The sequence below is a fragment of the Leucoraja erinacea genome, unplaced genomic scaffold (genome assembly GCF_028641065.1).
Source record: "Leucoraja erinacea ecotype New England unplaced genomic scaffold, Leri_hhj_1 Leri_268S, whole genome shotgun sequence".
Taxonomy (NCBI): domain Eukaryota; kingdom Metazoa; phylum Chordata; class Chondrichthyes; order Rajiformes; family Rajidae; genus Leucoraja; species Leucoraja erinaceus.
This window is the reverse complement of record NW_026576169.1, coordinates 29,365-55,000: the sequence shown is the minus strand read 5'-3', so window position 1 is coordinate 55,000 and position 25,636 is coordinate 29,365. Positions and strand designations below refer to the sequence as shown.

The 25,636-nt window shown below is 50.2% G+C and overlaps 2 protein-coding genes across 3 annotated transcripts in view; one reads left to right on the top strand and one right to left on the bottom strand.

Moving 5' to 3' along the window:
• Window positions 1-25,636, top strand: part of LOC129693360 (zinc-binding protein A33-like) — a 127,837-nt gene that overhangs the window by 81,655 nt on the left and 20,546 nt on the right. The window lies entirely within an intron of this gene.
• Window positions 20,054-22,431, bottom strand: LOC129693361 (uncharacterized). The gene is made up of 2 exons (XM_055630206.1): window positions 21,975-22,431; window positions 20,054-21,939 (listed from the first exon to the last, which is right to left on the bottom strand). Exon 2 carries the CDS (start codon window positions 21,729-21,731, stop codon window positions 20,799-20,801), a length of 933 nt encoding a protein of 310 aa, XP_055486181.1. The 5' UTR covers window positions 21,732-21,939; window positions 21,975-22,431; the 3' UTR covers window positions 20,054-20,798.

The following is a 25,636-nucleotide window of genomic DNA, read 5'->3' as shown; positions in this document are numbered from 1 at the left end:
ACAAAGAGCAGGGATTAACGGGTCCCTTTCAGAATGGCAAACAGTGACTAGTGGGGTACCGCAAGGCTTGGTGCTGAGACCTCAGATATTTACAATATACATTATTGATTTAGATGAAGGGATTAAGAGTAACATTAGCAAATTTGCAGATGACACAAAGCTGGGTGGCAGTGTGAACTGTGAGGAGGATGCTATGAGGATGCAGGGTGATTTGGACAGGTTGGTTGAGTGGGCAGATGCATGGCAGATGCAGTTTAATGTGGATAACTATGAGGATAACCACTTTGGCGGCAACAACAGGATGGCAGATTATTATCTGAATGGTGTCAAGTTAGGAAAAGGCGAATTACAACGGGATCTGGGGGGGGGGGGGTCCTTGTTCATCAGTCAATGAAAGTAAACATGCAGGTACAACAGGCAGTGAAGAAAGTTAATGGAATGTTGGCCTTCATAACAAGAGGAGTTGAGTATAGGAGCAAACAGATCATTCTGCAGTTGTACGGGGATCTAGTGAGACCGCACCTGGAGTATTGTGGGCAATGTTGGTCCCCTAATTTGAGGAAGGACATTCTTGCTATTGTGGGATTGCAGCCTAGGTTTACAAGGTTAATTCCCGGGATGGCGGGGCTGTCATATGTTGAAAGAATGGAGCGGCTGGGCTTGTATACAATGGAATTTAGAAGGATGGGAGGGGATCTTATTGAAACATATAAGATTATTTAGGGATTGGACGAGCTGGAGGCAGGAAACATGTTCCCGATGTTGGGGGATTCCAGATCCAGGGGCCACAGATTAAGAATATGGAGTAGGGCATTTAAACGGAGACGAGGAAAAACTTTTTCACCCAATGACTTGTGAATTTGGGAATTCCCTGCCTCAAAAGGCAGTAAATACCAACTCTCTGGAAATGGGGTGAAGGCAGGGATGGGGTACTGATTGTGGATGCTCAGCCATGATCACAGTGAATAGCGGTGCAGGCTCGAAGGGCCGCATGGCCTACCCCTGTATATTGTCTAAGGTGCTGGATAAAACTGAAGATAGACACAAAATGCTGGAGTAACTCAACGGACAGGCAGCATCTCACGGGAATGGACACACTCCTTCTCTCCAGAGATGCTGCCTGTCCCGCTGAATTACTCCAGAATATGGTGTCCATATTCTGCATTCAGTCCACTGCTGACTGAATAGAAGGGCTGCGCGCTGCCTTTAGGCGGCAACAACAGCAGCAACAGCGGGTTATCCAGAGACAGAAACTCAACCTGTACAGACTCGCTCTACCCAGCAACTGCTGACTCACAGCCGCGCTCTGCTCCCATTGGCCAGCGCCATGACTGGCAGCCGCGCCCCGCTGCAGCTTCACAGCGAAGGTGAAACCGATGGAAATCCCCTGGTGGGCGAGGGGGAGGGGAGAGGGGGAGGGGGAGGGGAGAGGGGGAGGGAAGAAGGGGATGGAGAAGGGGAGGGGGAGGGGAGAGGATGAGGGGAAGGGGTGAGGATGAGGGGAGAGGGGGAGAGAGAGGTGGAGAGTCTAAGGGGAGGGGAATGGGTAGGAAGAGGGGGAGAGTGGTGAAGTGAAGAGGGAGAAGGGGAGGGAGAGGTGGAGTGGAGGTGAGGGGGAGAGTGGGAGGTGGAGAAAAGAAGAGGAGGGGCAGAGGGGGAGGGGACAGAGGGAGGGGAGGGGGGAGTGGGAGTTGGGAGAAGGGAGAGGAGGAGAGGGAGAGGGAGGGAGGGGGAGAGAGAGGTGGTGGGCGGGAGGGGGGAGAGGGGAAGGGGAGGGGGGGAGGGGAGAGGGCGGTAGAGGGGAAGGGGGGAGGAGAGAGGAGGGGGGAGGGGGAAGCGGGAGGGGAGGCGGGGAGGAGAGGGGGGGAGGGGGAGGAGCGAGGGGTAGGAGAGAGGGGAGAGAGGGACGGGAGGTGAGGGGAGAGGGGAGGGGGGGGGGAGGGATAGGGGAGGGCAGAGGGGGCGGGGAGAGGCTGTGGGAGAGGGGGAGGGGGGGGGGGGAGGGGGGGGGGGAGAGGGGGGAGGGGGGGGGGGGGAGGGGGGGAGTGGGGGAGGGGGGGGGGTGGGGGGGATGAGGAGAGGAGAGGAGGGAGGAGAGATTGAGGAGGAGGGGCGAGTGAAGAGGGGAAGGGGAGAATGGGAGGGGGGAGGGGGACGGGTGAGGATGAGGGGGAGTCAAGATGATGAGGGAGAGGGGGAGGACAGCGGGTGAGGGGGGGGAGGGGAACGAGGGGGGGGAGTGGTGGAGGAGGAGGGAGAGGGAGAACTGGAGAGTCTGAGGGGAGGGGAATGGGTAGGAAGAGGGGGGAGTGGGTGAGGAGGAGAGGGGAAGGTAGAGGGCAAAGGGAGAGTGGAGAGGAGGTAAGGGAGGGGTAAAGGTTAGGGAAAGGGAGGGGGGGGGGGGTAGGGAGGGATAGCGGTAGGGGAGAGAGGGAGGGGGGATTGGAGGGGAAATGGATAGGGGAGAGGGGGGAGGGGGAGGGGGGGGGGGGGGGAAGGAAGTGGAGGGAGGGAGAGGAGTTGGAGAGAGGGGAGGAGGGAGAGGGGCGGGGGGTGGAGAGGGGGGAGATGGACAGGGTGGGAGGGGGAGAGAGGAGGCGGAAAGGGGAGTGGAGAGGGAGGCGGGGGGAAAGGGAGAGGGGACAGCGGGTGTGGAAGGGGGAGACGGTTTAGAAGGGGAGGGGGAGATGAGGGGAGGGGGGGGAGAAGAGAGGAGAGCGGAAGGGGAGAGTGGAAAGGATAAGAGAATGGGGAGAGGGGGTAGAAGAAAAGAGGGAGGGTGAGGGGGGGCGGGGGGGGGGGGGTGAGAGAGGGGGAGAGGAGGGGGAGGGTGAGGAGGCGGGCTGACCGGAGGAGAGAGGGCGAGGGTAGAACGAGATTGGTGAAAGAGGGGGAGGGAGAGAGGTGGAGCGGAGTAGAGAGGGGGGGACTGGGATGGAGGGAGGGGGTGGGTACAGAGGGGGAGGGGGAGGGGGAGGGAGTGATGGAAGCAAGGGTAGGAAGAGTGAGTGGATTGGGGAGGTGCTGAGGGGGAGGGGGGGATTAGTGGGAGGGGCAGATCGAGGGGGAAGAGTTAGAGGAGGAGAGACTGGAATGGTAGATGGAGTGGAGAGGGGAGGAAGGGAAGGGGAGATGGGCAATGGGTGAGGGGAAGGGGAAGGGAGAGGGAGGGAGCGTGGGGTGGGAGGGATGGGAGAGGGTGGAGAGAGTGGAGGCGAGGAAGGAGAGCGGGGAGGGGCGTGTAGACAGGGGGAGAGAGGGAGAAGAGTGGGATGGGAGGGGGAAGATGGGAGATGGGAGAGGGAGGAGGGAAGGGGAGAGGAGTGTGAGGGGAGGGGAGGGCGGGATGGAGGAGAGGGAGAGGGAGAGGGGAGGGGGGATAGAGGGGGGAGGGGGGGGGGGGGAGGTGAGAGGGGGAAGGGGAAGGGAGAGGGGGGGGGGATTGGGGAGGGAGGGGGGGATGGGGGGGTGGGGTAGATGATAGGCGGCAGAGGGGGGGTGGTAGAAGAGGGGGAAAATAAAGTAGAAAGGGGGAGTGGAGAGGGGGAACGGCAAGGGGAAAGAAGTGGAGATTGGTGGGCGAGGAGAGGGGAAATAGGAAGGGGCAGAGAGATGGGGGGGGGGGGGGGAAGGTGGGGGAGGTAGAACTGGGGAGGAAAGGAGGGGGAGGTAGAGCGGGGGGAGGGGAGAGGTGAAAGGGAGAGCAGGAGAGGGGGGGGGGGAGAATACAGTAAGAAAGGTAGGGGGCAGTGAGAGGAGTAGAATGAGAGTTTAAGAAGGTACTGCAAAATCGACGGTAGACAAAATGCTGGAGAAGTTCAGCGGATGCATGCAGCAGCATCAATGGAACGAAGGAAATAGGAACGTTTCGGGCCAAACCCCTCTTCAGAGTAGAATGAGGCAGGTGTGGGGGGCGTGGTGGGATGCGGGATGGGGGTAGTGGTAGAGAACAGGCTCGGACAAGTGTGGGGTGGTGAGAGAGGGGAGTGTGGGGGGGGGGGGGGGGGGGGGGGGGGGGGAGACAGCCGGGCGCAGGAGGGGCGGTGGTGGCGAGTGAGATACAGGTACAATGTAACCCTGCTCACATACACACCGACAAAGACAACACATAAAATCAGATTATGCACTAATTTCATATTTATGAAAGAAAAAGAAACATTAATTCAAAAATATGATTAGAAAAATAAACAAGTCCATGGCAGTGACGAGATGGGCTGTCGAGTTCCATTACTGAGATAATGTCTGGGTTGTGTAGGTTGGTTCAAGAACCTCATCCCCTCTCACCTCTTATCCCTGGCCTTAAACCAATGGCCTTTGGTTTAATTTGGAGATACAGTGCGCAAACAATCCCCCCGCGGCTCCCGCTGTCTGTGCTCCGTTAACGCGCCTCCAGCCGTGTGGGTGACACTGAGCTGCCCCGTGTGCCCCGGATTATACACACGGCGGTGTTAGTGAATATAGACAGTGTTGGCGTTTCCACGTCAACGTCTGTGATCATTGACGCTCCCGGCGCACGTTCACCCCGGGAAACGTCTCGGCGCTCGGACCCGATAGATTGTCCGCCGCACAAAATGGACTGAGCCGCCGGGACATTGTTGAAGTGGGTGAAATGTCTTGGAGAGCGGCGGGGAATCGCGGCAAACTACCCCCAGACCGACCGACGGGACGGGGTCTGTGAGCCGTCCAACCGTGGGTGGGCGCGGGGGCGGGCGGGCGGGGAGCGGTGGAAGCCGAGGCTGACCGTCGGTGTCTGTGCAGCGGGATCACTCCCGGTTCTACAGGACCGGATGTTCCACACGGCCTGATGGACACGGGAGCAGACCCGGCGCCCGTTAATCCCGGGAATGGGCCGGGAACTGCAGGAGCGGAGTCATCGTCAGTCACACAATCTTACGGTGACCCGCCGGGAAATTGTAACGTCCATGGAGGTGATCGCGGGGAATAGATCGGGTGGACGCACCGAGTCTACAGAGGAGGTATTTGAGGCAGGGACTATCCCAACATTTATGAAACAGTTATACAGGTACATGGATATGTCGGGTTTAGAGGGATGAGGGCCAAAGGCAGGCAGGTGGGACATGATCCCAGCACCGGCTTTTTCCGGGAAAGTTTGCGTTGCCGCTTTATCGCGGGATAATGCCGGCATGTTGGTCGGTGTGGGCAAGTTGGGCCGAAGGGCCTTTCCCCCGGCATTTCATGGGATCCCAGTTTCCCGTTGTTCACCGCAAGGTTGTGTGACCGACCAGTCCTGTAGCACAGTCGGCATTTTCGGGATAAATCTCGCCAAACAATCGGAGCTGCCAGCGGCGGCGGCGGGTCCCGGGCCCGAGCACAGACTGACCGTGGGGCCGGCTGGGAGCACAGTCTGATCTCCGGTGCGGTGGCGGACGCCGGTCTGGCCGGCAGGGACGTGTCGCAGCCCAGACTGACCTCTATCAAGTCCCAACCCCCCCCCCCCCCCCCCCACCCCCAACCCCTTTGGTGAACCCCCCCCCCCCTTCACCTTCTGCGCTCCAGAGAATAAAGACCTAACTTATTCAACCTATCTCTGTAACTTAGTTGTTGAAACCCAGGCAACACTCTAGTAAATCTCCTCTGTACTCTCTCTATTTTGTTGACATCCTTCCTATAATTAGACGACCAAAATTGTACAACATACTCCAGATTTGGCCTCACAAATACCATGTGCAATTTTAACATTACATCCCAGCTTCTATACTCAATGCTCTGATTTATAAAGGCTTGCAGACCAAAAGCTTTCCTTACCACCCTATCTATATGAGATTCCACCTTCAAGGAACTATGCACGGTTATACCCAGATCCCTCTGTTCAACTGTATTCTTCAATTCCCTACCATTTACCATGCACGTCCTATTTTGATTTCTCCTGCCAAGGTGTAGCACCTCACATTTATCAGCATTAAACTCCATCAGCCATCTTTCAGCCCATTTTTCCAAATGGCCTAAATCACTCTGTAGACTTTGGAAATCCTGTTCATTATCCACATTATCTTGGTATCATCTGCATACTTACTAATCCAGTTTACCACACCTTCATCCAGATCATTGATGTACATGACAAACAACAAAGGACCCAACACAGATCCCTGAGGCACCCCAATAGTCACCTGCCTCCAACCCGATAAACAGCCATCCACCATTACCCTCTGGCTTCTCCCATTCAGCCACTGTTGAATCCATCTTGCTATTCCTGCATTTATACCCAACAGTTGAACCTTCTTAACCAATCTTCCATGAGGAACCTTGTCAAAGGCCTTACTAAGGTCCATATAGACAACATCCACTGCTTTACCCTCGTTAATTTCCCTAGTAACCTCTTCATAAAATTCAAGAAGATTAGTCAAACATGACCTTCCAGGCACAAATCCATGTTGACTGTTCCTAATCAGACCCTGTTTATCTAGATGCTTATATATTTTATCTCTAAGTATCTTTTCCATTAATTTGCCCACCACTGAAGTCAAACTAACAGGTTTATAATTGCTAGGTTTACTCTTAGAACCCTTTTTAAACAATGGAACAACATGCGCAGTACGCCAATCCTCGGGGACCCTCATCTCCCTCCGTGACGCAGGGAAGCGTCTCCTGTACGGGCTCCCCCTCCACACCCTGAACAGGTCCGGGGTCCAGACACACACACAGTGGCGGTCGGTGTTGTATTTTTGTCACGAGAGGGGGTCCCTCCACACAGCGATTCTCCCCTCCCCATCAGGGACTGCTCCGAGGTGCCTGCAACCTGTTCCTCTCGCGGTTCACAGACTCGCCAGCCGCTGCCACTGTTGCGGGCTGGAAGAGTCTGTGTACCACGTGTACGTGGAATGCGTGAGGATGAGGCCCTTGTTCTAGGTATGTTACAAAACCTACCTGAATCGTGGCTGAGCATCTGCCCCAGCCCCGTGTGCGTGATTTTGGCGCTGTTTAGAGGGGGCGGGTTTAAAACGCGATTTTTACTAGGCTGTTCCAATCGAAAATGTTCAGCCTAGTAAATCATTAACGGAAAATCGCTGAAAGACCCCGTCGCAAAAGGTATTATTAGTTTTTATGGCCTTGTATAATATTTATAGTAGTTTAAAAATCACTCTCTCACTCCACAACCTCTCGCAGCCCCAGGGTTTTTATAAAGCAAACAATTAAAGGTATGTACCTTATTTTTTACATTAAATGGGGCTTGTCTTTAACCCTGTATATAAAGTTTTCTATAGCGAGTAGTTCATTTTGGGCTCTTTATATCCCGCAGTATTTTTCTGGGCACTTGAGGGCACAAATCCAGCGCAATGTGAACGTTCTAAACCAGCGCGTTCACAGGAACCCACTAGAAAGCCGATTTAAATTGACTTTAATTTACAGCAAATGAACACTAAATTCCTTCAATTTGGCCTATAAATTGATGTAAATGAGATTTTAAAATCATGTTTTATTGTGAATTATTTATGAATATTATTTGGACACTTGGGCTATTTAAAAATGTTAATCATTTATTAAGAAATGGATAGATGTTTAGATCTAGTGATTGAAGTTTGAAATTAGCTACAATTGGGTAACTAACTAATTATATGCTTTAATTTCAGGTCATCCAAGTAAGATTATTTTAAATTTGTTTCAGAATGCTTCAATCTATGATAACTGAAAATTTCATTCAGTTCTCTTAATTTTTAAGAAGGTTATGGGCTTTTGACTGTCCACGATCACAGCTTTTTTGTTATGTCCATAGAAAATCAATAGGGAACAAGATGCTAATTTCCGAGTATGAAAATGGCCATAACTTTTTTATTACTTGAGATATGAAAGTGAATTGGGTGTCAAATTAAACTTATTGTTATGCTTTATCTGATGGGATAAATTGCAGACTTGATTTTTTAAATCTCAAAATTTTGTAACATTGCTACTTGTTCCAATATCTAAAGGGGCTGCTCCTTACCATCTGGCGGCACTTCTCACCCACCATCCTCGTCTTTGGACATCTTGTGCCTATGGGAGAGGGTAGGGCTGAAGATGTCCAGGTTGGGTTGCTCTGAGCATTGATCCTGCTGGCCATCCGCGAGTCACGGCGCCAGGCGGAAGAGGGCTCTGCCAGAGCCGGTTGCCTGCCCCTTTTCCGGGGTTACGACCGCGCCCGGGCGGTACTTGAGATGCACCGCGCGCTGTCCACGGGCTCCCGGGGGATTTCCGGGACCGCTGGGCACCGCGTGGGGTGGAAATCATCCTCGATGGGGTTTGTAATATAGTTGTATAGGAGTTTATTACGGATATTTGTTTGACGTGTGTTATGGTGGTGGGTGTTGTTCCGTTTTATATTGTACTGTAAATATTATTTTTAATAATGGATTAAATTATTTTTGGTTATAAATAAAAATAATAAAAACAAAGGGACTCGGGTGGGAGCGCGGGACCCTCAGGGGTTTGTTGTAGAGGGGTCTAGTCAGCTGGCTGAGTTGGTGGCCGTCACCCTGCCGCTTAAACACGCGGCGGGACCGGTATGGATTTACACAGATTCATGGGTAGTGGTGAATGGGTGGCTGTCTGGATGCCCCGCTGGCAAAGCCGGAATTGGGAAATACACGGCCGCCCCCCTATGGGGTCGCCCCTACTGGGAGCATATACGGGAACAGACTCGCCACCGCCTGATTACGGTCTATACGTAGATGCCCGCACTGCACGGGATACTGAGGAGGCAATACATCATGCTGCTGTCGATAGGGCAGCCCAGATTATGTACATCACGGAGCGGCCCGTCGATGAAAGAGAGCCTCGCTGTCTGGGCGCATCAGAAGAGCGGGCATCTAGGGGTGGATGGGGCTAGGAAATGGGCCGAAGCACGAGAGGTGGCACTAACGCATGATGGAGCGAACACAGTGGTTACTAACTGCAAGGTTTGCCAACACATAAAGCCCCGAGGATGCCCAATAGGTCCATGGGGTCAAATTAGGCGTGGCACCGGGCCGGCTAAAATGTGGTAGATTGATTATATCGGGACACCCACAACAAAATAAGAATAAATATGTATTAACCATGGTGGATCCTATTGAGGAATATTGATGGTGTAACCCCTGCAGCCACGCCGATCAGGACAGCACAGTAAAAGGATTGCAGCAACGATCCTCTGTGTATAGGATCCCATGGGAAATATAGTCGGTCAACGACTCCCACTTTGCGGGATCCCGTGTCCAGGAATGGGCTGTGGAATCTGACATTGTATGTGTTTTCCACATCCCGTTTTACCCACAGGCTGCTGGACTTATTTAACGCATGAATGGACAACTGAAGCAGCAAATAAAGTTGCTGACAGCGCCGCGCACCCTCTAGTGGTGGTTGGGAGTCCTGCAACCAGCCGTCAGCAACATGAACTCTCGGCCCTTGAGCCAAGGAGGATCACCTATGTCGCGGCACTTGGCAGTGTCGGACCCTCCAAAGACTGAGGAAGTGGAATTGGTGGAGGAAGAATCAGGAAAGGTCTGGGTACAGTATTCCCAAATGCCGCCGGAAAATGCGGGAGATTGTGGCGCGGACCGGGTAATAGGCGATGGGGAGCGTTGCCGGGGGAACAGCGGGTGGGATGTTTAAACACCTAGAGACTAACTAAAACACAGTGAGTGTGCTTCCCCCCCATTACAAGGCAACAACTGACCGATACGCTGCAGGCCCACGTGCCCAGTGAGGAGTATCACCAGGACTGAACGGCCCGGCACCAGGTACCAGTGGAACACCCATGACCCAAGTACCTTGGACCCAAGGACATCGGCTCCATCACTATTGTATTGGGCGCTGTGATTGTCGGGAAGGACATGGGTGAATTATTGTTGGTTTACTGTTGCTTGCCTGCTTGTGGTGTTCGGGGGGAATGTGGACACCTCGGCCTACATTCATGAATCTCCTGTTCCAAACTCGTTTCTCACCCTCAGCTATAAATTCGCCCAACGGCTCAATGTCTCAGCGTGCTGGGTGTGTACACGCATCCAGTACCACAGTGGGGACATCCCATAGTGGGCAGTCCCCTTAAATCATAGCGAACAATTGTCCGCCTGGTCTTTTTGTAGCGAGACCAGGAGTGGTGCGGCTAAGAACTGCCACCAAACCACCCTTGATTGCCAGAGTCACTGCATTGACGGGTGGTACGTTCCGCCATTCAACCACACTCGAGCTTCCGCCTAACTGGGGCCGTCGGGAGGTAGCACGTTTAAGGGTCATGTTGATCCTTTGGCACCGAACGTGCAAGAGCTGGCAACTCTTGAAAAGGAGGCGCAGTCGTCTTTCTTACAGTTTGGCTTTCTTCCCAACCAATTGTTCAAGCGCTTTTGATTGCAACATGCGCCTTAATTTAGTTCAACAAAGAAACTGACAAGTTACTAACGTTACCGATTGTAACTTTGAGGATTCAGGCCCTTCCCTGGGTAACAGTACCTGTACGACATACACCAGGGCGGCTCCCCCACACCCCGTTAATGGAACCTACTGGGTGTGTGGCCTGTGGGCCTACTCCTGGCTCCCGGGAATGCCCGGGGTGCACTTCGGGACATGGGAGAGACCAATGCCCTGGACGGGCTGCTGTTACCTGGCATATGTGGCACCCCACCTGAGACACTTGCCATCCTTACCCACATACCCCCGGCAAGGACATGTGTAACGGGCTATTACGGAGGCAGAGTGGTTCTGGGCTGTTGCATTTCCCTCCTATGATATTGCGATGCTGGCACGGGAAATGATTAACATGGCTTCAGCCATGGAAGAAATAGCCAATGAGACGGCAGACGCCATGAGTGGGGAAAAAGAGGTCATCCAAGAACTAATAGCTGAAGTATTCGCACCGTAGCCCGACAGAACCGCATGGCCATAGATTTCACCCTGGCTGACAAAGGGAGCACTTGTGCTTTGATCGGGCGGGAGCGCTGTACTTATATTCCAGGTGAATCCGGGAACATCACCAACCTCGCTGACCACATCCAGGAAGCCGTGGAGTAGATTGGAAGGTTCGGAGAACAGTGCCACGGCTACAACCCCCCGGGAACATGGTGGCGTTTCGGGATGTTAGGAGGCTGGAGGACAACAGTGGTGCATTGGGGACTGACCATTGGGACAATCTTGTTGGCCGTAATATGACTGCGTTGTGTGTGTGGATTGTCATCACGACCCCGTGGCCTTTACTACAGCCTGCGGACCGGATGTGACGGTAACCAGATTGTTCCGGTCGGTGAATAATATACATGAATTTTGCCCGAACAGTTAGTGACCCAATAGCGCTGTGGCCATAACGTTATGTTTAAAGCCCATTTAATTGTATCAAAAAATAATTGATTTAACTTTAACACGACACCATTACCCCCCCCCCCCCACGACAAAAACTTACCCAACACCATGATACAAAATCATCAAACAACCATTTTACAAATATTCTAATCACCACTACACAACCGCGGTAAAGGGGCAAGCATCTGGCTCGGGCAAAGCCCTCTTCCCCCTGGCGCCGTGACTCGCGGATGGCCAGCTTGGCCGTGTTTAAACCCCATGGTCCTGTGGCCGACAGCGCTATATTTAGAACCACAGCGCTACAGCCGGTGGCGATTGGTTTAAAACCCCGCGCATTCTGACAGCGCTCGGTTTCAACCTTTCGCGTCAAGTCTGCAGCGCCGTGTGCATTGCTTTACTCGCCATGTCTGCAGCTGATAGCACATTGTTCCCGGGGGGGGGGGGGTCTCACCGATCTATATCGGTGAGACCAAGCGGAGATCCGGTGGGAATACTTCAGCTGATAGATCTGTGATGCCTCTTTTACCCCACAGGGTGTCTGCCGTCTCATTGGCTATTTCTTCCATGTGAATTATTTCCCGTGCCAGCTTCGCAGTATCATAGGAGGGAAATGCAACAGCCCAGAACCACTCGGCCTCTGTAATAGCCCGTGTTACATGTCATTGGTTGTAATTTGAATTTGGGAGCAGCGCTATTGGCCATGACGACTGGTTTCTGCCTGTATAAATGAAGGCGCCGGGAAGCCATAAGGTCCTTCTGCAGAGTCCCTGCTTTCTCTACACTACCTGCCCCCTCCATCTATTTTCGCAGTATCCGCAAACTTGGCCACAACGCCTTCATTTTCCTCGTCCAAATCGTGAAGTAGCGGCCCCAGTATCGACCCTTACGGAACTCCACTAGTCACTGCAGCCAACCAGATACAGCCCCATTTATTGCCACTCTGCCTTCTGTCAAGCAGCCAACCTGCTATCCATGCTAGTATCAGCCCTTTGATACCGTGGGCTCTCACCCTCAACAGCAGTCTCAGGTGTAGCAACTTATCAAACATTCTGAAAATCGAGGTAAACAACATCTACTGACTGTCTTTTGTCTGTCCTGCTATTTCCTTCTGCAAAGAATTCCAGCATTTTTGTCACAATTCCATGCTGACAGGGATATTTTATCATGAACTTCTAGGTACTATGTAACCTCATCATTTATATGATTCTAAAATCTTACCAACCACTGAAGTCAGACTAACCGGCCGATAGTTCCCACTATTCTGCTTTGCTCCCTTCTTGTGCAGCGGGGTAATATTGGCAATTATAAGCAACTGGCTCCAGTGATTCCTGAAATATCACTATCAGCGCCTCCACAATATTTAACGCCACCTCTTTCAGAACCTTAGGGTGCAGTCCATCTGGTCCAGTTTACATCCACCTTCAGCCATTTCAGCTTAATCCCAAGCACCACCTCCCCAGTAACAGCCAGTCCACTGACTTCCACTCCCTGACTCTCTTGAATGTCAGACACGTTTCAGGTGTTTTCCACTGTGAAGACTGAAAATGTTATTCAACTTCTCTGCCATTTGTTTATTCCCCATTATCACTTCTCCTGCATCATTTCCCAGCGGTTCAACGTCCACTCTTGCCTCTTTCTTTCTTACACTTTATATAACTGAAGAAACACTTGTTATCCTGTTTTATATTATTCGCTTACATTCGTATTTCATCTTTTCTCCCTGTGTTGCCTTTAAGGTTCCCTTCTATTGCTTGTTGAAAAGCTACCCAATCCTCGGGCTTCCGTGAATCATTGCTATATTATACACCTTCTCTTTCAGTTTTCTCTACTGGCCTTGACTTCCCTTCTCAGCCACTGTCGCCTCTTTCTCCCACTAGAATCTTTCTTCTTCGTCGGAATGAAAAGATCCTGCGTCTCCCGATTATTCCCAGATATTCCTGCCGTTGCTGTTCCACCGTCATCCTTGGTAGGGTGTCCCTGTCAGTCAACTTTGGCCAGCTCCCCCCTCATGCCTCTGTAGTCCCCTTTGCCCAGATGCAATACCGACACATCCGATATCACCTTCTCCTTCTCAAATTGCAGATTAAAATGTATCATTTTGTGGTCGCGACCTCCTAGTGGTTCCTTTACCCTGGGTTCCGTTATCAAATTCGGTTCATTCCACAACACTAAATCCACAATTGTCTTGTCCCAGGTAGGTATAGAGCAAGCTGCTCTAAACATCCATCTCGGACACACTCCACCAATCTCGGTTCCACGGAGATCCCCACCGAAGCGACGTGCGGAAAACCCAATGTCGCAATCGGCGGGTTGAATTTGCTGCCTGCGGCCGGGAATCTGGAACTCCGGTCCACACAGTTCAGGCGGATGCATCCCCATAGCTGACTTCCGAGGCCTAATTTGCGGGCCTGTATCTGGGCTCCGCGGCGGATAAGGATCGCCACTCGACCGGCGCGGCGATCCTCGTCACACAGCGGGGTCACCGTGCGCTCCCAGCCCATCGCGATTTAGGCAGATTCTCGGAAGCTGTCCACACACGCGGTCGGTCGCCAGTTGACGTGTCGTGAACCGAACATAGCGCCGCCGACTCTTCGTGTGTCTCCGTACACCGGGCTGCACCCGCCGAGCTCTTCACCGACGCCCTGTGTCGATAACGCGATGATGTAATCGGCGGGTCGAATCTGCCTCATGCGGTCGGCTCTCAGGAACTCTGGCCCGGCCTGACCGAGTGGATCCATCCCCATAGAAGACGGCGGAGGCCGAGTCTCGGCTTGTATCTCGGCTCCGCGGCGGCGTAGGCTGGACGTTCCGGTACGCATCAACTGGTCGCGTCAGTCCGCTGTGGAGATCGCGGTCTCCGGGCATCTCACAGCCGACCGGGATTTCAGGAGGTTCCCGGCAGCGGTACATACACTCGGTCATGTCACCAGTTGAAGATTCTCGGCCCGATCGGGGGCCACCGACTCTTCTGGTGTTTCCAAACACGGTGCAGCAACAGCCGAGCTCCCCGCCGAAACCCCGTGCTGAAAACAGAATGTTGGAACCGGCGGGTGGAATCTGCCGCCTGCAGCCAGGGTTGTGGATCTCCGGCCCGGCCAGTCCGGCTGCATCCACCCCCATAGCCGACTTCCAAGGCGGAATTTGCGGGCCTGTATCTCAGCTCCACGGCGGCTTCGGCTCGCCGTTTCGGTGCTCATCGACTCGTCACGGAAGTCCGCGTTGGAGAGCCGGGGTCGCCGGGTTCCCCCGATTTATCACGATTTTGGCAGATTTCCCGGCAGCGGTACTCACGCGACTGATGCCTCCTAACACCGGGCTGCATCCGCCGCGCTTCCCGCGGAAGCCTCGTGGTGAAACGCAATTTTGCAATCAACGGGCCGAAGCTGCCGCCTGCATCCAGAACTCTGAAACTCCAGCCCGGTCAGAACGTGTGAATCCATCCCCATAGAAGACATCCGAGGCAATAGGCAATAGACAATCGGTGCAGAAGTCGGCCATTCGACCCTTCGTGTCAGCACCGCCATTCAATGTGATCATGTCGGGTCATCCTCAATCAGTACCTCGTCCCTGCGTTCTCCCCATGTCACCGAACTCTGCTATCTTTAAGATATCTATCTCTCTCTTGAAAGTATCCAGAGAACCGGCCTCCACGGCATTCTGTGGCAGAGAATTCCACGGACGCAACTCTCTGTGTGAAAAAGTGTTTCCTCATCTCCGTTCCAAATGGCTTACCTCTTATTTCTAAACTGTGGCCCCTCGTACAGGACCCCCCCCCTTAACATCGGGAACATGTTCCCTGCCTCTAGTCAGTCCAAACCCTTAATAATCAGATACGTTTCAATAAGATCCCCGCAATTTCTTCTAAATTCCATAGTATACAAGCCCAGCCCCACCATTCGCTCAGCATATGACAATCCCGCTATCCCGGGATTTAACCTTGTCAACCAACGCTGCACTCCCTCAATAGCAAGTATGTCCTTCCTCAAACTTGGAGACCAAAACGTAACACACAATACTCCAGGTGTGGTCTCACTAGGGTCCTGAACAACTGCAGAAGGACCTCTTTGCTCCTACACACAACTCCTCTTGTTATGAAGGCCAACATGCCTTTCGCTATCCTGCCTGCTGTACCTGCATGCTTACTTTCATTGACTGATGATCAAGGTCCCCCAAATCCCGTTGTACGCCCACTTTCCCCAACTTGACACAATTTAGATAAAGATTTGCCTTCCTGTTTTTGCTACCAAAGTGGATAACCTCACATTTATGCATCTGCCCACTCACCCAACTTGTCCAAGTTAGCCTGCATTCTGCAGGCACTTTCCTCAGGCATTGCCACTTTTCATTTCACTGACAAATAAACTTGACTTGACTTGACATTCTCCAAGCATCCTCCTCACAGTTCACACTGTCACCCAGCTTTGTATCATCAGCAAATTTGCTAATGTTACTTGTAACCCCTTCATCTAAATCATTAATGTATATTGTAAATGGCTGTTTTCCCAGGACCGAGCCTTGCGGTACACCACGAGTCACTGCCTGCCATTCTGAAAGGGACCCATTAATCCCCACTCTTTATTTCCCATCTGTCAAGCAATGTTCTATCCATATCAGCACTCTGCACCCGATACCATGTGCTCTAATTTTGCCCACTAATCTCCTATGTGGGACCTTATCAAATGCATTCTGAAAGTCCAGGTACAGTACATCCACTGGCTCTTCCTTGTCCATTTCCTAGTTACATCCTGAAATAATTCCAGAAGATTAGGCAAGCATGATATCCACTTCGTAAATCCATGCTGACTCGAACGATCCTGTTACTGCTATCCAAATGTGCCGCTATTTCATCGTTTATGATTGACTCCAGAATCTTCCCCACCACCGATGTGAGGCTAATTGGTCGATAATTGCCTGCTTTCTCTCTCCTGCCTTTCTTAAAAAGTGGGATAACAGTAGCTTCCCTCCAATCCACAGGAACTGATCCTGAATCTCTAGAACATTGAAAAATGATCACCAATGTGTCCACGATTTCTAAAGCATGTCCTTAAGTACCGTGGGATGCAGACCATCAGGCCCTGGGGATTTATCAGCCTTCATTCCCATCGGCCTACCCAACACCATTTCCTGCCTAATGTGGATGTCCTTCAGTTCCTCCGTCACCCCTTTTCCTCTGGCCAGTAGTATATCAGAGAAATTGGTTGGGTCGATGGATGCAAAGTATCTGTTCAACCTATCTGCCATTTCCTTGTACCCCATAATAAATTCACCAGTTTCAGTCTTCAAGGGTCCATTAAAATTGAAATGAGGTGCTGGCCTGCCCTGTGCTTGAAATGGGAACGACATTAATTATTTGGCCTACCTGAAACCTCTAATTTCGGCCCACATGGCCTAAATTAGCATATAAACCAGTCCCCTTTGCCCCAAATGCCCGTATTAACCCAGAATGAGTATTTTGGCATAAAAGGCCCATGCCAAGCCAGGGGAAGTCCAGAAAAAATGCCGTTCACTAAGATTTCACTCTTTTTTAGAAGAGCCTTCGGCCCATCAGTCCTGTACTATCCCAAGAGGATTCCCCTTGGCCCATCAGTAAGTATTCCCCCTGTAAGTATTAAACCTCAGCCAAGCATTTTTCTCCCTCCCTTCATTGGCTCCGTGTGAGATCCAGGCCAAGATAGACTTTCCTTCTTCATTCCTGTGATATGCAGAAAATACGAAAAGTGTCTCAAAATGATTCTCCACCCTCTCCCCCTTCTCTCTCACCCAGTCTCCCATCTGTTTTGGGCAGAATGTCTGGCAGTTTCTGAGCTGCCAGCCCACCAGGCCTGGGACGTCTGACGTTCCTAGAATAATCAGTTCCCTGTCGGGGTCCAGCTTTGTTTTTAATGTTTTTGAGAACATTTCAAAAAATCCTCTCCAAAAGTTATGTCATTTTATGCACGAGGCGAAGGAATGTGTTATAGTTCCTTCTTGACGAATACATTTGTCACAAATGGGACATACATTTGGAAAGATCTTATTCAGTTTAGTCTTTGAATAGTAGACTTTGTGCTGCATGTTAAATTGAATTCAAGTATGTCTAACGTTAATCGATCAATTGTGTAAATATAAAAGGTTTTCTTCCCATCCGTCTTTTAGAATTCTTAGGCCTAGTTCCTCTTCCCATTCTCTTCTAATTGCTTCTGACGGTGCGATTTCTAGCCCGGTTTTAATCTAAACGCTACTGAAAGAAACACAACGAAACTCCGAAGATGTCAACATCCCTTCTCTACTGACAATGTACTCCATATGTCCCACATCGATTTCCCTTCATAAAGTGCATCACCGCGGACATGTCGAGGTTCATTTGAATTTACCATCGCTTCGGCCCACGTTTCATCTGTTTAATACCCTGCTCTATCCACGGCATAACCAATTCTCAAAAACACTGGATATACTTCCGACGTTCGTACTTAAGCCATTCTCTACATCCTAAGCAACACGAGTCTGATAAGCCCTCATATTATAACCATATAATATAACCATATAACAATTACAGCACGGAAACAGGCCATCTCGGCCCTACAAGTCCATGCCGAACCAATTTTTCCCCCCTTAGTCCCACCTGCCTGCACTCGTACCATAACCCTCCATTCCCTTCTCATCCATATGCCTATCCAATTTATTTTTAAATGATACCAATGAACCTGCCTCCACCACTTCCACTGGGAGCTCATTCCACACCGCCACCACTCTCTGCGTAAAGAAGTTCCCCCTCATATTACCCCTAAACTTCTGTCCCTTAATTCTGAAGTCATGTCCCCTTGTTTGAATCTTCCCTATTCTCAAAGGGAAAAGCTTGTCCACATCAACTCTGTCTATCCCTCTCATCATTTTAAAGACCTCTATCAGGTCCCCCCTTAACCTTCTGCGCTCCAGAGAATAAAGACCTAACTTATTCAACCTATCTCTGTAACTTAGTTGTTGAAACCCAGGCAACATTCTAGTAAATCTCCTCTGTACTCTCTCTATTTTGTTGACATCCTTCCTATAATTTGGCGACCAAAATTGTACCCCATACTCCAGATTTGGTCTCACCAATGCCTTGTACAATTTTAACATTACATCCCAGCTTCTATACTCAATGCTCTGATTTATAAAGGCTAGCATACCAAAAGCTTTCTTTACCACCCTATCTATATGAGATTCCACCTTCAAGGAACTATGCACGGTTATACCCAGATCCCTCTGTTCAACTGTATTCTTCAATTCCCTACCATTTACCATGTACGTCCTATTTTGATTTGTCCTGCCAAGGTGTAGCACCTCACATTTATCAGCATTAAACTCCATCAGCCATCTTTCAGCCCATTTTTCCAAATGGCCTAAATCACTCTGTAGACTTTGGAAATCCTCTTCATTATCCACAACACCCCCTATCTTAGTATCATCTGCATACTTACTAATCCAATTTACCACACCTTCATCCAGATCATTGATGTACATGACAAACAACAAAGGACCCAACACAGATCCCTGAGGCACCCCACTAGTCACCTGCCTCCAACCCGATAAACAGCCATCCACCATTACTCTCTGGCTTCTCCCATTCAGCCACTGTTGAATCCATCTTGCTATTCCTGCATTTATACCCAACAGTTGAACCTTCTTAACCAACCTTCCATGAGGAACCTTGTCAAAGGCCTTACTAAAGTCCATATAGACAACATCCACTGCTTTACCCTCGTCAATTTCCCTAGTAACCTCTTCAAAAAATTCAAGAAGATTAGTCAAACATGACCCTCCAGGCACAAATCCATGTTGACTGTTCCTAATCAGACCCTGTTTATCTAGATGCTTATATATATTGTCTCTAAGTATCTTTTCCATTAATTTGCCCACCACTGAAGTCAAACTAACGGGTCTATAATTGCTAGGTTTACTCTTAGAACCCTTTTTAAACAATGGAACAACATGCGCAGTACGCCAATCCTCGGGGACTATTCCCGTTTCTAATGACATTTGAAATATTTCTGTCATAGCCCCGGCTATTTCTACACTAACTTCCCTCAATGTCCTAGGGAATATCCTGTCAGGACCTGGAGACTTATCCACTTTTATATTTTTCAAAAGTGTCAGTAATTCTTTTACTTTGAACCTCATAGTATCCATAGCTACTCTACTAGTTTCCCTTACCTCACATAATTCAATATCCTTCTCCTTGGTGAATTCCGAAGAAAATAATTGTTCAATATCTCCCCCATCTCTTTTGGCTCTGCAGATAGCTGTCCACTCTGTCTCTCCAATGGACCAATTTTTATCCCTCGTTATCCTTTTGCTATTAATATAGCTGTAGAAACCCTTTGGATTGACTTTCACCTTACTTGCCAAAGCAACCTCATATCTTCTTTTAGCTTTTCTAATTTCTTTCTTAAGATTCTTTTTACATTCCTTATACTCCTCAATCACCTCATTTACTTCATGCTGCCTATAATTATTGTAGATCTCCCTCTTTTTCCGAACAAGATGTCCAATTTCCCGTGAAAACCAGGGCTCCTTCCAATTTTTACTGTTTCCTTTCAACCGAACAGGAACATAAAGATTCTGTACTCTTAAAATTTCCCCTTTAAATGTCCTCCATTTCTCTTCTACATCTTTCCCATAAAACAAAATGTCCCAGTTCACTCCTTTTAAATCATCTCGCATCGCATCAAAGTTAGCCTTTCTCCAAACAAAAATCTCAACCCTAGGTCCAGTTCTGACCCTCTCCATAATTATCTTGAAACTAATGGTATTGTGATCACTGGACCCGAAGTGCTCCCCAACGCATACATCCGCCACCTGTCCCATCTCATTTCCTAACAGGAGGTCCAGCACTGCCCCTCCTCTAGTAGGTACCTCTATGTATTGCTGCAAAAAACTATCCTGCACACATTTTACAAACTCCATCCCATCCAGCCCATTTACAGAATGTGTTTCCCAGTCTATGTGTGGAAAGTTGAAATCTCCCACAATCACTACCTTGTGCTTACTACTAATATCTGCTATCTCCGTACATATTTGCTCTTCCAATTCTCGTTCCCCGTTTGGCGGTCTATAATACACCCCTATAAGAGTTGCTACACCTTTCCCACTTCTCAATTCCACCCAAATAGCCTCCCTAGATGAGCCCTCCAATCTATCCTGCCAAAGCACTGCTGTAATATCTTCCCTGACTAGCAATGCAACACCTCCACCTCTTGCCCCTCCAATTCTATCACACCTGAAGCAGCGAAATCCTGGAATATTTAGTTTCCAATCACAGCCCTCCTGCAACCACGTTTCACTGATCGCCACAACATCATACTTCCAGGTGTCTATCCAGACTCTAAGCTCATCAACCTTTCTTACAATGCTCCTAGCATTAAAATATGCACATTTAAGAAAACCCCCGTCTCTTATTCTCTGTTTATTTCCTTTTTTTTCTTTCTCCTCTTGTGTCCGAGTGCTTCCCATTTCTGCTTCCTGCCTCCCATTCTGTCTACTACCTTTCGCTATTTGAGTCCCTCGCCCTAACCATTCTAGTTTAAAGTCTCCCCAGCTGCCTTTGCAAATTTCCCCGCTAGGATATTGGTCCCCATCGGTTTCAAGTGCAACCCATCCTTTCTGTACAGGTCCCACCTTCCCCAAAATAAGTCCCAATGATCCAGGAACTTGAATCCCTGCCCTCTGCACCAGTCTTTCAGCCACGCATTTATCCTCCACCTCGCTCCATTCCTACTCTCACTGTCGCGTGGCACAGGCAGTAATCCTGATATGGTTACCTTTTTGGTCCTTTTTCTTAACTCTCCTCCCATCTCCCTAAATCCTCCCTTCAGGACCTCTTCCCTTTTTTTTCCTATGTCATTGGTACCTATATGTACCACGACCTCAGGCTCCTCTCCCTCTGATTTAAGGATATCTTGGATGCGTTGAGACACGTCCGAGACCTTGGCACCAGGGAGGCAGACCACCATCCTGGTCTCCCGACTGCGTCCACAGAATCGCCTATCCGACCCCCTAACAATAGAGTCCCCAATTACTATGGCCCTCTTTTTTTCCCTAGCTTTTGGAGCAACAGGGCCGGTCTCTGTGCTGGAGGCCCGTCCGCTGTCACTACCCCCGGGTAGGCTGTCACCCCCATCCGTACTCAAACAGGAGTACTTATTTGCGAGGTGTACCGACTTTGGAGTACTCACTCGTTCCTGCCTCTGCCCCTTGCCCTTCCTTAACGTGACCCACGTGTCTCTCTCTCGTGGTTTTGGAGTGACCACCTCTCTATAACTCCCCTCTATGACCTCCTCACTCTCCGTGATCAGAGCGAGGTCATCGAGCTGCTGCTCCAGGATCCTAATACGGTCCCTTAGGAGCCCCATCTCGCTGCACCTGGTGCAGATGTGGATGTCTGGAGGGCCATCCGACACCATGACCTCCCACATCTGACATCCAGAACAGTATACTGCACTGACTGTCATTCTCCCGCCTTACCCTGGATCTGATACCAGTATAACACAATAGAAACTGCTGGGAGAAATCAGCAGGTATCTGACTCACAACAGCTGCTCCCTCGTGACCTTTAAACTGCACCTTTATTATATAAACAAAAAGCACTGTACCTTTAGCCCACTGTACCCTTGGCTCACTGTACCTTAACTAAAGCACTGCACCTTTAACCCACTGTACCTTAACTAAAGCACTGCCCCTTTAACCCACTGTACCTTAACTAAAGCACTGCCCCTTTAACCAGAAAGCACAAATGCTAACCTGATGTTGCACCCAATCAGCTGCTTCCTCTAGTCTGCTTCCACCAATCAGCGGCTTCCACCAGAATCCTCACTATGGAGTGTGGAACGTTACGGATTTTGGTAAAAGCCCTGACCCTCCTCCACTGCTCACCAACGGTCCTGGGCCTCTGTGAAAACAAGCCCCGCGCCCGATTTATATACTCACCGCCCTGACCCTCCTCCACTGCTCACCAACGGTCCTGGGCCTCTGTGAAAACAAGCCCCGCGCCCGATTTATATACTCACCGCCCTGACCCTCCTGCACTGCACCAACGGTCCTGGGCCTCTGTGAAAACAAGCCCCGCGCCCGATTTATATACTCACCGCCCTGACCCTCCTCCACACTCTCCAACGGTCCTGGGCCTCTGTGAAAACAAGCCCCGCGCCCGATTTATATACTCACCGCCCTGACCCTCCTCCACACTCTCCAACGGTCCCGGGCCAACGGTCCCGAACCAATGAACTTCGCTCTGTTGAACGCTCTCACTTACTATACGTTAAAGATGTAGCCATCGGCACTAGCATGGGACTCAGCTATGCCTGCATGTTTGCTGTTTCCGTCGTAGAGTCCCTGCTCTGAACGGATACTGGAACCATGCACAACTCTTTCTCCACTACATCGATGATTGTCACTTGCGGCCGCGCAGAATACGTTGATTTACTTAACTTTACCACTAACTCCCACACCGCCCTCAAATTTATTTGGACTATCTCTGATATACCTGTCCCCATCACAAGACACAGACTAGCGATCCGTGTCTGCTACAAGCATACAGGCTAACACAGTTATCTGGACTACACCTCCTCCCACCGCGCTCTTCTAACGGCGGTATCCCACACGTTCATTTTTGCTTCTCCGTCTCATCTGCTTCCCAGATGAGGCTATCCCTTCCAGGACATCCGGGTTTCCCCCTGTCTTCAGTAAACGTTGGTTCTCCAAGTTGATCCACTTGGAAAGCACGAATCCTCCCTTATTGCAGAGGGAGGTCAGATGTTTTACCATTTGAAATTCTTTCTGCTCAGTATACATGGATTTTAAGCAATCATCCATATGGAAATTATTCTTCACAGTGGATATCACTTCTTCTGGAAAGAGAACTTTATCGTCCTCTGCGTTCTTCTTTAATGCAAAATTCGCACAACCTGGTGGTGAAACTGCTCCAAAGAGATGTACGTCCATCCGATATTCAACAAGATTTGTTGTACATCCCCTTCAGGTCACCATCTATCACACCTCCCGCTGCTGAAAGACTCGTCCATGCTTTCATCACCTCCCGACTGGACTACTGCAACTCATTTCTCCTTGGCATCAGCTCCACCTACATCAACCGACTCCAACTGGTCCAGAACGCAGCCGCCCGACTCATCACCCACAACAAATCCTGGCATCACATCACTCCAGTCCTCAAACAACTTCGCATCTCCCACTGGATCACCTACAAAATCCTGGTCCTCACATACAAAGCCCTTCACTATCTGCCCCCCCCCCCCCATATCTCACTGACCTCCTCTCCCCCTACCAACCCTCACGGTCCCTCAGATCCACATCAGTCGGTCTCCTCTCCATCCACAAGTCCAACCTCCGCAATTTTGGGGACAGAGCCTTCTCCAGGGCAGCTCCCAGGCTCTGGAACTCCCTCCCCCAACTGATCAGCAATTCCGTGTTCCTCTCCATCTTTCAGTCCCGCCTCAAGACCCATCTCTTCACCTCTGCCTATCCTTCGCCCCACCTCCACCTCCCTTTTCATCTGTGCTTGATTTGCCTTACATGTTTTTCCTCTACTTGCTAAATTTTTGTAAGGTGTCCTTGAGACTCTTGAAAGGCGCCCATAAATAAAATGTATTATTATTATTATTATTATTAATATGTGTTTTTCTGTTTCACTTGCTTTAACATCGCTCTGATATCAGCCATCAAAGCAACTGGTTCTTGTCTGAATATAACTCGAACTCCAATGAGTGAGTTGGTAAAGTCTGGGCGTTGTAGTAGTTGGGAGTTAAGTGATGTTCCTATGAAGAATGCAGCACAGTCAAAGGCCACCCCTTTCTTCCAGTGATACACCCCATGGTGCGGAATGTACCAGAACTCTCCATCACTTCGATTCAGTTTGTTTGTCGGTAATATTTCGGCATAATCATTATCAATCATATCTGTAGATGGTTTATGCATGCAACCTATAATGTAGCTACCTCAATACCACTAACCACGCCCAGTCATCTCAGTATAACTGTGATATCTTCCCCTTGCTCCTCCCTTGGTTCCAGTACGCCTGAAGACTAGATGTTGTCAGTACTGGGATGTGTTTAACATGGCCTGTATTAAAGACTCAGTAAAGATTACAGTGTGTCAGACTTAATTCCTCTACATGGTGTCAGGAAGTTAAACGCACGCCTCCTGTTTATCCGATTTTATTTGCCCCTAGTTTTACTAGTGATTAATTCCCCGTTCACCATGGCATTATCGTGCCGCAAGCCCTCTCCCCTTGTCTTTGTCGCTGACATTGCGGAGCGATGGGCCACTTTCGTTATGGACTATAATCACTTCGTCAACATCGTTCACCGGAACGACCCTGATGCGGCCAAAGCCGGTCCAGATGCTATGAAACATGCTCAGACTTTCAACTACAATCCAGCGGTCCTGGATGACAACGACCATGTCGTCGAACCGACAGAATCTGCCAACGACCCGGTATGTCTCTTACGCAAGTTTGCGAAGATCTGTGACTTGCCCTCCAACCATATATTCGAGCGGGCTAGATTCTTTACAAGGAAACAGCAGCCTGATGAACCTGTTGAATGTTTTATCGCTGACCTGCGTTACCTTGCTCAGCGGTGCCGTTTCGAGAACATGCGTGATCTGCTCACCAGAGATATTTTGGTCACCGGCATGCTAGACCAGAACCTACGAGCAGAGCTGCTGCGCAAATCGGATCTCACCCTGACTGAGGCTATGCATGCATGCCGAATAGCTGAGGTGGTTGTACCGCCACATGGGCAGAGGGGATCTGACAATCGGGCTATTAATCTAACTGGTGTTGCTATGCCCCGTCGCAAGCTAGACAACGTACGCCTTGCACCGCGGCCGACTTATGCCGCTCGGGTCCCGCTTGTCAAGAAGTGCCCCAACTGCAACTATGTCCACTCTATGCAGTCGCAGTGCCCAGCATTTGGGAAAGCTTGTAATTTCTGTAAGAAGATGAACCATTTCTCAGCTGCCTGTCGCTCCCGTGGGACCGTTCCTCCAGCTCCCAGGCACGTTTTAAACAACCTTCAACAAGTTGATAACGAATTCGCTTCACAGTCTTCTGTCGACACTGCCCTTGGTTCTGAATCCAGTGTTTCCATGGGAGATGCCAGTGTTTATTCTCTCCTTCATAATCAATCTCGCCTCCCCGATCCTTCTGTGCTTGTAACTGTCAACAACAAGTCCTTCACTGCTAAGCTCGACACGGGGGCAAAGGTGAATGTTATGTCAACATCCCTGTTCAGGAAGATAAGGAATAATGAGCTGTTAACTGCTGATCGCTCCATATTGCGTGCCTATGGGGGAGAGGAGCTAAAACCAGTGGGGAGAGCCACCTTCCACTGTGTGCTGA

Excerpts from the sequence above, each read along its gene's own strand:
- LOC129693361 (XM_055630206.1), bottom strand. The coding sequence starts at position 21,731 with ATGACAGTCAGTGCAGTATACTGTTCTGGATGTCAGATGTGGGAGGTC.